This window comes from Idiotropiscis lumnitzeri, chromosome 18, assembly GCF_059441095.1.
Source record: "Idiotropiscis lumnitzeri isolate Australia: NSW breed Sydney's pygmy pipehorse chromosome 18, RoL_Ilum_1.0, whole genome shotgun sequence".
In the NCBI taxonomy this organism is placed as follows: Eukaryota; Metazoa; Chordata; class Actinopteri; order Syngnathiformes; family Syngnathidae; genus Idiotropiscis; species Idiotropiscis lumnitzeri.
This window is the reverse complement of record NC_142408.1, coordinates 9,515,151-9,532,134: the sequence shown is the minus strand read 5'-3', so window position 1 is coordinate 9,532,134 and position 16,984 is coordinate 9,515,151. Positions and strand designations below refer to the sequence as shown.

Below are 16,984 nucleotides of genomic sequence, written 5' to 3'. Positions count from 1 at the left end.
TCCTGCACCAAAAGAAGTCTGACAGGCTCATTTCCTGGATACATTTATAGAGAGATTATTGATTGTCTTTATCCTGACTAGCTACCGCCTCGTCTCTCACCCCGATGGAGTGAGCTCAATAGATAAATTGAGTGATAAACTTTACCATGACCATGAGGCAAAAACAATTAGCGGGGAATTAGATGTAAAAGCCAACATTTAATGATCTTGATAGCCATCGTGTACCTCCTAATTAAACATTAAAGATGCATTAGCAAGATTAGCAGCGGTTGATTGTTTCACAATGAGTTGGTTGTTTGCTGACGAGGGAAATGACTTCTTCACATTAATAACCACATGAACATAGCTCTCATCAGAAATTTAAAAATAAGAAAATCATAGAGGTACAGTGCATAGAGACGCACATCGATGTGCTGTGTGGGTGTGAGTCAACCGTACACCCGGTGAATATCAACACAAGCCAAAATAAATAAACATGACACGAAGATCAACGCGACATCAACAAGTTTTAATTGAAAAGCTGCCGGCAGCAGCGCAAGGTGAAGGTGGCGGCGTTCTTACCTCAGTCACGGCAAAGCTGCGCTTCCCGCACGGCACCACCTTGTACCATTTGTCATGCAGCATGTCCATGAAGCCATCTGACTTGTACTGACTAACAAGCTCGGAGAAGTTGGAGGTGAGCGGAGAGTTCTGAGGCAGCCCAATCCCATATCCTGTCGGTGGCGAGCACACATGCACAAAAAAGGTGTCTGTTTGTGACACAACAGATCTCGTCATTTTTATTGATCTCAGTGTTTATATAAGCCATCCATTTACCGCCGCTCGCTTTTATTAGGCTCACAGGTGTGCTGGAGCCTACACTATCTAGTTTAACTGAGCGAGTACAAAATTTGTTTTACATTCATAGCTATCTGTTTGTTTTTGACATCCATTGAGTTCCTTGCAAAATATAACAATGTACTAAACTTAACACCCGGTGGTGTTAACTGAATTGACATGGACGCTGCATTAAGTAATTAAAAGCAACAATGGTATGTGGGACTATCGAGGCCCGTAATGGACATGAACCACCATGGGGATGTTTTCACTGCAAGTGAATGATGCTTCCTAAATGGGGCTGAGATTAACAGGACACTGCGTGGACCGTAAGCTTTTGAAAGCCAGAAGATTAACACTGTTAAATGCTATCTGACTGATATTCGGGCTGGCTTCCGGACACCCCAGCGGCGACGCCGTTTAACAATTGATGGCTTGAAACTGAGAATTGGACAGGGTGGAAACAACTTGGAAAAAGGTTTTCTCGCCTTACCTTCTATAGCAAACGGTTTGCCGACAGTCAGTGTCTTGCAGTCTGCATCGATTGAGACCTCATAGTCCAGCAGAGCTTTGTCCATGATGAACGCGTCCAGTTTCTGGGGATCGGCCCTTGAAACACAAGACAACCAAATACAGTACAAAGCAAAATGTGTCACTTTAGTCCGGCCCACAAATCGGCCCTCATGCGTTTGATGAACCTAATCGCCAAATGGGCAGATGACAAAAATGACCTCAGAATGCTTCAAAAGCGCTACTACCAACTGTTTGTGTATGAAGAGACGGGAGACAGCGGCGTGCGTTCAAGTATTTCCGCATTCTGGCGTCACGTAACCTGCGCCTCCCATCTGCTGCTGGGGCATACCTTTAAAGGGGGGGGGGGGGCAATACCCCAATCCCTGTAACACCACCTGTGCATACTTACTTGCATTGGGCATGTTCCGCCAGTGGATCTGTGTCAATCACAACCGTTTGTAAAAAGTAGGTGTCTACGAATCCAGACAAGCAATACGGGAAGTGAAACAGTAACATACTGAATGTAATGTTCATGCGCTCACGTTAGGAGGAAAAAATGTCCTCATTATATACAGATAGCATTTCATCGATAAACTACCAAAATGCTTGACAGGTTTTTAAATATAACCATGTTTATTTCTTGTTAACATGAGCTTTTAAACCCATCATAGACACAAAAAGCAAGCCCATTCCCGCAGTATCCAATCACATGGACATTTCTGTAGCCTCGTTGGACACAATGAGGGAGGGAGCAGCTCCATTCATGCGACATCTCTGAGGTTGATTGCTATAACGTCTTTGCATCATGATGCTTGCAGGCAGGTTAATAAGAAAAACCCGTGCTTGAAATGGTTTTGTTTTGTATTCATCATCACCTGATGGAGGTGATAACATTCTAATATGTCCTCCAAACTGCTGTGGCTGTTGTGCGAGGGGTGATGATGCTTCAGTTAGAGCACTGCAAATTAGCCGCAGTTAATCGTTGTAGATTCTCTCATATGAAGACGAAACAGGGTGAAAAACATTTATGCATTTCGGCTGCTTCAATCATGCTTCCAATCACCTGGAAAGCACACAGCAACGCTGCAATGTTATTAATATTAAACGGTTATTACGTGATAATAAGAATGGCTGCTCGTTTTGGGGCGTGAATCCTTAAGTTGCGCTTTTCCGGCTCCGGAGCTGTAATTTCCTACGCTTGACATTTTACTTGAACCTTATAATCAGCATTTTAGAGACGAAAGAAAAAAAAAAAAAACTTGTTTCATCCATTTAAATTGTGTTCTCTCCAACCTCCGTTTGTATCCAAGCTGCCATTTCTCACTTTATTTTTGCTTTGCTCAGTGGGGACGCCGGTGGAATGTCGAAGCAGCTTAGGATGACAGCAATGGTGGTGTTGGGGGTGCCGAAGTAGAAGAAGAAGATAGGAGCTGAATGTGAAGTGAAGGCAGACTCGCAGTCGAAAATGACAGCAGCATTGTATTTTTTTTTTTCTTCTTTTCTTTCCCATTCACTTGACATTTATGTGATATTTCCAGAGACAATAAACCGTCTCCTTTGAAAGATGGTGGCTCATGACTGCGCAAATATTATGTTTGTATACATGAACAACAAACACAGGGTAGTATTGGTGTTAGTATGCAAAATAAAAATGGAATTACTTGAGATTATGTATGCCGTCTGGTGTTGCTGGGACATTGTATCGTCGCATGTACTCGTGCATCTCAGGGAAACTCTTTTTGACATAGTCCTCAGCGCTGCTTTCTCTCACCGTGGCGAATCGGAATCCCTGAGAGGGATGGTGCAACTGCAAGAAAGATAGAGGAGACATTTAAGCCTTAATATCAAGCCCCCCCCCCCCACCTACTTCAGTCTGCTATTGATTTTCTACAGTTACGCAACATTTTCTACATTATTAGAGTACCTGCATGAAAAAAATAAATAAATGGCCTCTCCAAAGTCATGTCTTTTTTTTCCCCTTCACCAACAATATGTCTTTACCGCAAACCAAACAGCGGAGCAGACATGGCATCTGTAAAGCAAAAATCTATACAGGCATATAGAGAGAAGAAAAAGCTGCTGAATGCAGTGTAGAACATTCCAAAGCTGTTAATCACTTGAACATACATGCAACCATTTTCATAAGACGTATCAATGTCTTTGATAGCCCCCCGCCCCCAAGCCCCCCTTATAGGAGCGCAGTATGTTTTTTTAAATTTAATTTTTTTCATTCCACCCTCCCTAATGCTTTGTTTTCATTTGCAAAAAACGGGGAACTGCAAAAGGTGACCTGATGAACTCCGATTCTGTATCCGCTCAGTTGGTCATTGTTTTTTTTTTTTTATGTTTCTCAGACGGCTTGTGTCTGTTCCATTTTGTTGCACCCTGTGGTACAAATCATAAAAAAAAATATAATAATAAAAATAAATACTTCACTATGATTATTCCCATTGTAGTTTTTCTTTTTTTCAAAACTGGATTTTACAAATGCATATATATTTATATATATATTATATATATATATAAATATATAATATATATATATATATATATATATATATATTTTTTTTTTTTTTTCTTTCTTTTTTTAATGACAACAAAAAAAGAGATGATTGTACCTGAACCATATAAATACAGCCCGAGTCATTTTTATTAGACAAAAATCACAATTCTGTCATAATTTTTGAGACGCTTGTACTGGGTTGACTAGAATGGTCATGCAAAACAACACGTCGATTCAGCAAATCACGCCTGACAATTTTTAAAAAATACTAAATTGGAAAGTCTAGTTGACGCAATCAAGCATCATTCCAATTTCTATACCGCTTCAGGCGAAAAACACCACAGATTACTAACTAGATTGGTTGCAACTCAATCCCGGGGGCACATGAGGACACAGACAAGCATTCACACTCACACTGTCAGTGAGTAGGAAATGAAGCCATGCTGCCTGCATGCAACTCAGGCGAGTGTGCCACTAAACCATCAGTGACAAGTCCGTCAACCGGTCTGTCACTTTAATGTGACAAATACCTTTGGGTCATGGATCCCTGACAGCTGCTCATAGGTCTTCTCACCAACCATGACTGCCGCCAGATTAGCAGTGTAGGTGGACAGGCAGAAGAGACAGAAAATGGCCCAAAGGTTCATCAGCAAACGCCCCGTCCAGCACTTTGGAGGCTTGATAGCGACGGTTCTCCCAAAAAGTATAGCGTAGCACACGTTCAAAGCCGAGGAGAAGGAGAAGACGCGATCTCGGTTGCGTCCGCGTGGCGTCATACCAAATGGGCTGTGCCACTCGTACAAGGTGAGGAAGATGGCGGTGACGTGGAGAGAGACAAAGATGCCGAGCCACATTGACCAGTGGAGAGGCCACATGAAGGCCCCGATGGGTGCTGCGGTGTCACGGGTGCGAACCTAAACACACAAATAGAACTGCAAAATAAACACGGTCAAAAGTATTCTTTTAAGGTGTACTTACACTCGGCCGCTCAAACTGGATTTGCTCCTGTTCCTAACTGGCTTGTTGCGAAAGCATTCAGGCTTCTGTTATTTTTTAAATAACACCGCCTTGTTTATTTCTATGAAGAAATCTAATGGTTATAATTTTATAGAAGTGATCACATGATGACATGCATGCGCTTGAAAAATCATGCCAAGCCATCTCTTCCAAGCATTCCGGAAGATGGTGAGTGGATCAAATTTGAGAATTTATCAATGCACTCGTATGATCCAAATTCACTGGACTTTGGGTCTCAAGTCACAGCTCAGATTGCCTCGTGTGAGGAAGACAATAAAATGTAAATATTTCTGTTTTATCTCGGAAGCGACCTAAAAGTAAATTACAGTTAAAAGATTGCACAATCGTAACCACATCAATTGTGACTAATGGTAAATTTATGTCAGAGCTCATTAAAATGTACCTCAACAACATTTTTAAAGTGGAACAATTATCACTGAATGCTAAACTAGAAAGTAAGACAAAATTTGGAGGCACACAGAGTAAGTAATGATTTATGCTATGAGTTCTCAAAACTCAGTACGGTAATTTGAAATTAATTGCTCAGATACGCAAGTCGGACAGCCAGATGGATAGATTTGTGAGGATAAAGTGCCACCAGAAAATAATTCATGACGTCTCTTTTTGTAAAGCGCTTTTTAAAACAAGACAGACTAATCGCTACTGAGGTCAAGTAAAATAATTGCGGAAACAAGGTGACCAGTCACACACCATGTGGATAGTTTTAAGGTCTGCAGTAAAAAGACCATGCCTTAAAGATGGTGACCAGCAGCTTAGTGATCAGAGTGGGTCGAGGTGAGGTCAATGACAGCGGATGGAACAAAACGTAACAGGAATAGAAAAATGTGAGCAATCAAAAAAAAGAGACAACTGACCAGAATTCCCAGGCTGGTTGAGAAGAAGGGCGAGGTGAAGTCAATGACTTGGCTTCTTGCTGAATTAATGCTAAAAGACGTCACCGCGAGGTGAGCAGCACCACTAAGCAGGTCACCCACTAATCCCGTCCAGCGGCCATTCTTAAAGCCTCCGTATTTCCCATCTCCAACAATGTAGAGGTCAAAGGTGAATCCCATATCCTCCGCCAGCTTCTCGAGCAAATCGATACAGTAACCATAGCAGCATTTCTTGGAGTCTGAGGGGACAGATCCATTTGGTCCTGCAAGATTTTGGAAAAAACTCTGTAAAACCGATGAGTCATTGGTGAGTGGGTCGAGGCACAACTGGCCAGCAGGACACAGCCCGTCTCCATCCACGTCCCGGGTGAATACAAACGGGTGCTCCACCAGAGTCACCACCCTCAAATGCAACCTCGTGGGTCTGCGCCAGTCGCCTCCCCCTCCGGAGCCCTGCCGGCTCGCCCAGGCGCCCTGGTCCATCAGAACTTTCCCCCTGCGCCAACGTCCTAGTCTCGTCCAGGTTGGCTGGCCCAGAGGGTCCAGCTGGAGGGACCAGATGTAGTGATGGGCCTCGGAGATGACATTTTGGCTCTGACCGTCTCTGAATACAAAGCCGCTCTGGCCCTCAAAAGATGTGTTGGAAAGAAATCTGAAGGGGGTGAAGCAGAAACATGAATTATTCGCAGGGAGAGAAACTGGGATGAGGGTTACAATAGAACCAAGAAAATCAAACAATCCAAGTTTTTACTAAACTAAACGATACTGTCATATTTTTTTAAGTTGAATCCATTCCTTGGCTACTGCTTATTCTGTTAAAGAGTAAGTAAAGTCTGGTGTTGAGAGGCTGACATTTTTGGGGACTCCCATGTGTCACGGTAATCCTGTAATTCCCATGGGATGGGAGCCAATTTTACCCTTAATCACAGGATTGGGACAGTACAGGATAAAAGGTTCACTGGAGCAGGAGAGTCCATGAGGAAGAGAGGGTGAAAAACTGTTTTTTTTTTTTTTATGCAGCTGACCTAAAAAACGGAAGCAGTATGGGAGTGGGAATCATTTTGAATAGGAACAGAAAACGATTAGAGTCATGTTCACCGGGACAGGACAGAACAGGACAGGATTTTTTTACTTTGGCCCGGAACGGGACGGCGTGGAATGATTTTCTATGTGAGAATGATGGGATGATATACTAATGTTGACCAAGAATGTGAGTACGACATTCACATTTGTGAAAATCTGAATTTTCAAGAAACAGCTGTCATATTGTTTGGACTGTAGGAGGAAGAACAGAATGAGCATGTATACTCCTCATTAAAGCAACAGGTGCTAACCACTTCACCAAACCGCCCACTTGTGAATGGTAAACTGTTTAGGTTGTACCCCACCAATAAGTCAGCGCCACCCTCCATGTGACAGTGAACCGAATAAGCATTACAGAAACTAAACGGAGAGCTGTCAGCAGCATCAGCAACAGACACAAACCAATTTCACACTGACTTACAAATAAATTGGTGTTTCGGACGCGTAACAGTCGAGCCAAGAATTATTTGGCTGTCTATTTCAGACTGAAGTCACCGAAGCAAGGCATTGCCACGGCCCAAGTATGCAATACTCGCCTCAAATTGAGATATATAGATGTATAGCGACATCACCACAGCAGCGGCAGAAGAAATTTTCCATAAGAAAGTCATGGGTGATAATCTCCACTCTCTGTTTATCCACCGCTTGCAATCCAACTCTGTTAAGTCTCTGATACTAGCTCGTATGACAGCAAATTTGCTGGTTAATTGAAATCCCCCGATCTCACACCGATAGTTTACACACAGGACAGCAGGCCGGATGAAAAGGCGTCAAAAAGCAAGCTTTAATGGCCAGTGTGTGAGGGGCTTCTTATCTTTGTTTACCTTAAACATGTCACTTTCCACCTCGCGGACATCTGTCACTTCAGCGCAGCAGTGTAAAATCAATCCGCTACATGAAAAGGTCACAAGGCAATAATTGAACGATGACTCGAGATTAACTACATGTTTAAGGTCACAGAACGTTAGTTGGAGTTGAAATGTCACGATATCCTCTTAATGTGTATGTGCTGCTACGATAAAGAAAAATGAACCGTTGAGAACTCATATGCCAATATTGTCATATTTTGAATGACAACGGGTAAAATTATCACAATATATTCTCGATTAATGCACGTAATATCCAATTTTATAATGCATTTTATTTTTTAACACAGAGCTCTGTTTGCCAAATTGATCAATTCCTCCACAATTCCCGTGTAGTTTTGGAACTCATTTGCATAGGTTCTATGTAGAGGGGCATGCTGCCATCAGGGGAGCTGACAGGGATTTTGGGTGGAAAATTTTCATGCTGTTTTACATAAAACTATGCATTTTACGGATACTTTGGACTATTCCAATATTTGTGAAACCAATATGACAGTTACTTGGTAGCGTATGCACTGAAAATATAATGAAATTCAAGTAGATTAAATGATTAGCTGCAGGATTGAGATCCTATATCCCACAACCATCTTTTGTCCTTGAAATAATTGAACATAAAATCCTCAAGATTAATTACCAAAAAATTCAAAATTTAAATACTAAAGAACCTCTTCCATTAAAATGAAATGCAACTATAATCTGTGCAGAAACAAATAAAATCTCTGCAAACACCACCAAAAACAAAATGGCCAATTGCCTTTTAGGATTTATTGAAATTTGACGTAAATGGAGAGAGGGAGGTGTTGAAAAAGTTTCCTCAACAAATGCACTTACTGCGGCCATCCATGCATTGTAAATTAAATATATGGGTAATTATACGTTTATTACTGAGTGTCATATTATCTGGTCAGGATTATAAATTTATGAGTGGCCCTTCTGGGCCCCTGTTGATCACTGGCACCTAGAATCCTTCTCCTTATTCCCCCCTTTTATTAATTTTAATTTCAAACAAACTATTGATGTTTGTGTGATCAATATCCTTGTTATAAGAAGACAAATTGGAATTTAAAGAAAAATCGCACCACACGGTGAAAGGGAGTACCGTAATAAAATACGTACGTTCTACTAAAATGCCAGCATCCTGCTACAGAGAAGAGGTGGTGGCCACAGTGTGTGTGTGTGCATGCGTGTGCGTATATGTGTGAAAGTGAGCGTTACAGCAGAGGACAGAGCATGGCCCCATGATCACGCCATGCCTCTCAGTGAGCCATGCTCGTGGCTGTCCGAGAGTGTCAGGAACCAGAACAGGCACGCACACCGACACGCACGCGCAGTCATGTTTTCTATCGCATCAGTGGACATAGCGATGAAGTCAAACCCCTGCTTCCCCAAACCCAAAAACTCGACCACACAAAAGGTCACTCACTTCAATATGAGGATTTAATCGAAACATACAGTACAAGGTGGGTACACGCGCACACAAAAACACACTCGTTTTCGACACTTGTAGTGATGGAGGTGAAAAGAAGTGCAGTCATCCATTTTCTAAAAGTCCGTTTACACCGCTGCAATGCACGCATCAGGATTTTACTGCGTAAAGAGGCGGTCCAAAATTGACAGGTTGTGAATTGTGACTTGAGAGATTTGACATAAAATGTTTGACTATTGTATTTTAAAATCAGGTGCATGAGCACTTAGGGACACCACACCATTCCCACTTGCCTTACAATTTCAGTTGCGTGACCGAGGGTGCACCGTCAGTTGTTCTACGAAAGTTTGAAGCATGAGTTGTGTCAAAAAGGGAAACAGCTAAAATATTGTTTTGATGTTTTCAGATTTTTCTTATGTAAAATTGGTACTCAGTCTCGCTGGCATCCATTAAATAGTTCAAATATATTCGTAGTCTTCTACACAATGCAAACTTGTATCTCTTTAATAGCGTCAATGAAAACTTACTTGTTGCTATCTAGACGGAGTCTACTTGCAGACTATGACAAAAGAAAGGAGCTGAGTTGTGACACGCACTCACGACTTTGGAAGACTGCCTCTCACGGTTGTCTCTTTCATCTCCGATGCCCGTCCTGATTTCGCTGTCTCACACAAGTACGACACGCCATGTGACATACAACAACAAAAATGGCTCCAGCTATCAAGAGTCTCGCTGACAACTGTGATGAGTGGCCATGCCGATATCACTGAACTTTTTGTTTCCTGGAACCTGATGGGACATTTGTTCTCATGCATCAAAAGGGAGATTAGTGAGTAGTGGAAGGTTCTTCTTCAGAGAAAGGAGCTTGTCCAATACTTGTACTGCATGTCGTCACAACCAATTTGTGACAATGAAGCATTTAGTGTGACTGAGTAAAAATGCAACAGTTAGATCAGTCAGGAAGGTGGTACATATTAAAGGGACAGTGTGTAGCTTTTAGTTCCACCAAGCGGTGAACTAATAGAATGCAGTTTGAAGCATTTGAAGTACGAGCACTACGGTGCTTCAGAGAGATGACATTTCGCAAGACTACCTCCCCCAAAAAATCTTCAGCAAGCAAAATGTCATCACAACCGACTTCCAGTATTCCCTCAAGTGACAAAGTACATAGCCTTTGTTGCACACAAATTTGCGATCGAGTGATTGTCTCCTCCGGGTTGTTGTAGCAGAAAGATGGCGGCAAGAGATGTCAGCATCTTGTATAATGAGGCAACACCCATGCAATATAATTAGTGATCAACAGACCTACGATTATATTATAAAAATGTATGTTGATATAATAGAATTTTTTTTTTTTTAATATTACTGAAATTCATGCCTGTTTATATTTTGTAATTTTCTTACTTTGCTAGTCATTGTGAGTCAGAATGTGTAATAATCAGAAAGGTTATATATATATTACATATACTACTTATCAATTAAACAGATTTACATTAAGATAAAGCACGACTGGGGGGGTCACGTTTTCTTTCATGTTTTTTGTATCTAAGTGGGATGAGGAGGAAAATATTCTATTCACTTTCTGTATGTTGAAAATCTACGTTGATGTGATAGAACATATTTTTTGCATATTATTAATAGTGCTTTTTTTTTTTTAAATGAATGAACTTTGAAGAATCTGAATATTCTACACATTGTCTATTAACTCATTTAATCCCAGCGATTTTCACTAGAGGAAACCCCTCAATCACAGCGTTTTTCTGGATTTGGACTGATTTTGCGAGGCCAACAGAATATTCTGTTCTAATGCTATACAAACACAGAGCTATGACGCAAAAAAAAAAAAAAGCTAAGACGTATAAATACGTCTTTGGGAGGCGGGAGACTACGTTTTTGAAAAGGTATATGTATGTTGTATGGACTGAATGAGTTAAAAACAAATCGACTGAGATGAATTCTGGAATTCTGAACAAATTTAAAATTTCTATTTTTGTTGGTCGCAAAACTGGAAATCCATCCAATATGCAAATGGGTTACATCAGTCAAAAAGCAAAAACAAATTTGTAAACTCGAGGATTCGACTAGAAGTGGATATTTTTTGTCAAGATGGAACTGTATATTCGTACGTTGAAGTCAGTTTTCATTTGTATTGTGTATATGTTTTTATAGGTTTTGAGAACATAAATGATATTAACTCTACCTGAGAAAATTGTGATAAGATTAAGATCCCTGTTCCTGGTTATTCACATTATAGTTGCTCATAATCAAATCCAAACATTTGGTCGTGTTCCATGTCATAAACCTGATTTATTTTATGTGTGAATGCTCTGCTCCTGGAATTTGAGTGCAAATATATTTTTCTGCTTCATTTCACTCATTTGCATGGAAGCTAGTTTTATCGCTGAGGGATGCTTCGCCCTTTAAACACAACTCAACTCAGAAGTTCACAAGTTATAATAAACGTAACTTTCTTTTCAGGGTCGGCGTCATCAACGGCTCCTACACACCACATAAAAATGACGTTTTTATTATTTTCCGTACGATTCATAAATGGAAGACTGATGGCATTTGAAGTGGAGCAGCCAAGCTGGTATTTTAAGCTGAAGAGTGACAGCCGGGGTGAAACAAATCTGTTTCTCACCAACGCGACCTCATTGGCTGCCATGTCAGCTCTGTGTTCTTGATGCCAGACGATACGCAAGGAAGGAAGCGCAGTTACTTTTATGGTAGCTTTAAAACAATCCCGCACCCCCAGAGCAAATGGGAAAGTGTTTTACTTACACAGGCTTGTTCAATACAACACACGGAGAAAGCATTTATGTCGGAATTTTCTGTCTTTGGAACACAAATCGCTGGCACATTAAGGACACTAAACGCGCCTCTGTGAAGTGATCACTTGAAAAAAAAAAGGTGGGGGTCGTCTCTATTAGGTGCAAACAAACAACAACAACAAAATAAAACAGATAACCTGCTGACATTTATTTGATCTTGCTGCTAAAGTCTGGGTCTTCAGAGTGTAATTATATATTGCAGTATTCCTCTGTAAGATCTTTTGATATTTATGCCTTTTTTTTGCAAAACACTTTTTTGGAAGTTGCTTTGGTCTGTCACTGAACAAAGTTTCTTTTTTACTTTTTTATACAGTTGAGAAAAACATATCAGTCGCTCGAAGGCACAGGTGTCAAAAGTACATCCCCGGGGCCAGATCTGGCCCGAAATATTTTTATTGTGGCCCATGAAAGCAAATAGTCTACAACATGATTTTGACTAAAATTATTTCTTTCTTAGTGAGTGTGAGAGGATGGTTGTTTGTCTTTGTTTGCCCTGCAATTGGCTGGCAACTAGTTCAGGGTGAACCTCTTCCTCTATTAATTAATATATCATATCATATCCCATTCTGTTTGTTGGATTGTTCAATGCAATAATTGAACTTTAAAATATGATAAACCGTCAAAAGCTGAGATAAAACCCTTTGCTTAAATGATAAGGATTGATACCACAGTACTATTCAAAGGCATTAATAAATATTTTATTTAATAATAATAATAATGTTTTTTTGCATTCCGGGCTAATGCTGGAAATGTGACAATTTTATACATTGAGTCACCCAACGTATGCAGAATTTGTTTGAAAACAGCATTTTGCTTGTCATGTCGTGACAGAATAACAAATTTAACTGAAATTACAAACATAGACATGTAAATGGAGCTTTTGTTTGAATACGAACTACATCTTCATGGGGACGTTGCACGACGGGAAAAGTGGTCATCATCGATGGTGTCAATTTCCAAAGCGCTGACAAAAACACACACAGGGTGATCAGCAAACAAGTTATTAAGAGAGCCAGTGCACATGGCTGGCTTCAAATCATTGACATTTGATGAAAAAGTCAATCTTAAATGGCAGCGACTGTGTGGCAATGCGCACATTCAAGCGATCAATGGCAAATGACAAGCGCTGCATTTTTGTAGTTTGTTTTAACCTGAACATAAATCAATGAGCTTGTTTAGTTTAAAAAGGTCAGGGTAACCTTTTATTGTTCTCCTAAAAAAAAAAAAAAAGAGCTGACGCTGTGAAAATTAAGCACATTTGCAGCATGATTTTGAGTTGCTGACTCTTTTGATAAGGGGGAAATTTTAGTCTGATGATGAGTGTCATGTAGTGTATGGCGGCAATGGGAGCATTGAGCGCCGCCGAGTCACCCATATGATTATATGAAAGTGGAATTTATCTCTGACAAGATTTCCCAAACTCTTCACTTGTCATCACCACTGATTCCTGTCTTTTCAATAATTTTAATTTTTGATGGGTCATAAATGCATAGAATTTAATTTGGGTTCTTGCTGTTTACAATTTCAAATTTACAAAATGCACATGGAGTTACCGGTTTCACATTAGAGTTGAAAGGAATCACACTGGCAATGAGCAAGTGGATCAAAAATGATCATCGAAAAATGATTTTCATGAACAACTTCAGTCGTGAACTTGAAAGTCCGCTGATTTGTTTGCAGTTTTGTTACATTTTTTTTATAAATGAGCTCTGCGTCTCGTCTCTTAAACACGCTGTGTAAATGTAAATCAAATTTATGAATAATGCACAGAACACAGCTTCTTCCTGCAACCTAAAGCACAAATCAATCACATTTATAAATGTTTAATTCATCACTGTTAACATCCCCTTTAACCAAAATAAAGAATTCATGCGTAAGGCGTCGGTTATATTTAGAAAATGTGCGTAATATTGAAGCATTTTGTTTACTGTCAATTGTCATGCTCTTTTTTCTCCTATCTTGAACATTGTATCATCTATTAAAAATAAATTTCAATAGTTGTGTGAAACAAATGATGGACACCGTTAATTTTTTTTTTAATCAAGACAACAAAATACTCACAAATTGGCTTCATCTTGGGGTTGTTCAATGCACATTTTAGGACTTGGGGCGCTAAGATGAGAATGTTTGCCTTTGCTGCTGTTGTTGAGCAACGAGATAATTCGGGCCAATTGTATCTCGTTGTTGCCAGGAACTCTTCGTTGGGCCCAACACCTCGTGAAGGTGGTTCCTGTAGTTGGGCTGCCTTTGCTGCTGGTGGTAGGCTATACGCAGTGTCCCTTCCGAGCTCTTTTCCTCATCATAATGCTAAGTGATGTGCCTTGAAAGAATCTCCCCACAGGAGCAAGTGAATTAACGTCCAACGATGCAGCACTTGGTGCTCAGCCATCAGATCAGAGATGTAAATAGAAGGAAGTATAAAGTGGCATCTCTCTCATCTGCTCACCCATGAAGGTAAGTAAACCAAAAGACTGGTGGAGAGTGCAAGTCATAAATGACGACAAACAAAATAATCACATAAATATAAACGGATACACTTGTGATTTTATATATATATATATATATATATATATATATATATATATATATACACACACACAGTATTTAGAAAATTAAGCATTGACAAGGTTTATTCATTTAATTTTTTTTCAAGTTCGGCGGGCCGGATTAAAACGTTTAACGGGCCGCCTGTGGCCCCCGGGCCATAGTTTGCCCACACCTGAACTAGAGTATAGAAATGTCCTCAAAGCCACTCTCACTATGCAGCTATGCGTACAAATGCAAGACAAATTGTAATATGATTTCCAGAGAATCAACATAATCCCTCAATGTATCTTCCTCTCTATCTCGTCTCCCTCTTATACAACCAACCTTATGAATTGATTGACTTCTCCACCCCTTATCGGCAATCCTATCAAGTGTGTTGGTTCTCTCGTTTCGCTTGTATCTACAGTTCTTACTTTTAATCCGCACATGTTCTGCATTTTTTATGGTGGCTGGGCCTTCAACTGTGACTTTTCACCTTGCTTCTACTGCATGAGTCTTTTTGTATCAGCGGAAAACATTGCAGGGCGCAAGCTGAATTATTTTTTTAAGGACATGACACTAATGAATGGGCCACAGGAAGTGACCAGACATCATAAGTCACAGCCAAATTGCTGGATCATGAATCTCCATTGTGTTTTCATTCATTCTGGTCTGCTTATGACTGTACATTTGCATATTGCTCCTCATTAGGGCCCGAGTGCCAGGCAGTGTTCCAGAAAATGAATCATCTTTGGGTGGGGTGGGCTCAACGTGACTAAAAACTTGAACATTTTTTTTCTGGAACACGGGAAACAACCCCTTGAGTTAAAATTCAAATGGAGGTTAGTCAATTTGGTTTGAAACTGAGATTTTGGGTGAATTGTATTGCTCAAACACTGACAAACTCCTACAATTTAATTTGTCTAAATTCATTAACCCTAATCTATCCTAGACAAGTGGGTGATGTTAAATAACTATTTTTTCCAACACCAAATAATGTGGGCATAGCCTAGTGTCATTTCAAGTTTCACAGATTGTCACAGAATTTGGTCTAAAGGATATCCACCAGTAATGGGAAAGTGAAGCTTCATGAACCACTTGTGATTTGTTTTACTCCTCTAGACAGTTCTCTTGGTTTTGAGCTAAAGGCATTGCAGTGGAAATCTTTAACATTTTCCACTCCATATTCAAACCAATAGTGCCATCTAGAGGAGTTAAAATTGATCACAGGCGCTTCATGAAGCTTCATTTTCCCATCACTAATAGTCAACCATTTCGGTTCGAAGCAGCATTTTGGGCAAGTTTTTCTTTGACCAAATCCTACCTAGAAATTCTTTCAAATGCGCCCAAATATGAAGCAAGTATCCTGACTTCGATAGATGCACGATGGTAAATTGCTAAACATGCGTTCAAGTTTTTTGATCATTTCAAATATTTTTCATTTAAAAAAAAAAAAAGCATGTGCAAGGGCCCGCTTGCCACTGCTTGCACCTACTACGTTTTACTTCTTTTTATCCTCCTCTTTCTGCTCCTGAAAGTGACTTTTTTGTATCTAGCTTGAAAGCGGTCAAAGCCTCTTTGCTGCTCATCTGTCACACACTATCTCTTTTCAACATGTGTGTGGCGTCAACAGTTCCCTTCGGGTCACCTCACGCACCCCCTGGAACAGCTGACACCTTGACGACCATGATGCAGAAAGAAAAATCCCCTCGTTGAAAGCACGAGAGATAATAGCTATAGATATAGAGATAAAAATTATTTGCTGTTTATTTTCATTGAACTATAAGACAAGCAGCTGAGCCTGGCAGCTCTATGCACATTTTGTTAGAATTTTAAAACTTAGATGTCTATTTTCTAAGATCTAAATAAGCTTTAACATGTTTTAAATCACTAAAGTTGTTTAAGAAATATGTACATAAAGGTATTTAAACTAAGTTTTGTCGTTTTTTGTTTTTCAAAATGTTGACACCATTTTCCGCCTTTTTTTAACAAATGCATCGGCCTTCCATGTCTATTAAAATATTTTATTGGTATCGGCTCTGAAAAAAAAAAGCAAATTTGTCAATCTCTCGTTTATAGTTCATTCACATTTCTGTAATGTATACAGGACCTAAACCATTTAGTGATTTATAAACCGTTATCATAATTGAAGTCAACTTTAAAATGCGCGTGACGGTTGCAGGGCAATGTTAACTCCTCCGATGGCATCCTGGGAAGGGCTATACTTAACTTGCCTGTTCTTTGTATGGGAATGTTCTTGGTGTATGTAAATCAAAGAGAGACTAATCAATAATTCATAACAAGCTACAACCAAAGTAATGTTAACACAAGGCTAATTCCCCAGCCTTTCTTCCCTGAGATGATCACGCTGCTGATTCAGTTATTTTAAGGGGAATCTCAGCAGGAAAAGGCTCACTGTGAATGTAATGCAGCGGCTTGTTCATTTCACCTTCTCGTGAAAGTGAGATGAAGACGAGTGGTGCAGATTACCACCCGATGAGTTGACACAT

The 16,984-nt window shown here is 40.1% G+C and overlaps 1 protein-coding gene across 1 annotated transcript in view; it reads right to left on the bottom strand.

Moving 5' to 3' along the window:
- grin3a (glutamate receptor, ionotropic, N-methyl-D-aspartate 3A) overlaps positions 1–16,984 on the bottom strand; it is a 37,853-nt gene that overhangs the window by 10,644 nt on the left and 10,225 nt on the right. Inside the window, exons 3-7 of the mRNA XM_088282050.1 lie at positions 5,725–6,394; positions 4,363–4,746; positions 2,991–3,136; positions 1,310–1,425; positions 562–713 (exon numbers count right to left, since the gene is read on the bottom strand). Of these exons, the coding sequence (XP_088138176.1) occupies positions 562–713; positions 1,310–1,425; positions 2,991–3,136; positions 4,363–4,746; positions 5,725–6,394 (1,468 nt within the window). The remainder of the gene's footprint in view (positions 1–561; positions 714–1,309; positions 1,426–2,990; positions 3,137–4,362; positions 4,747–5,724; positions 6,395–16,984) is intronic.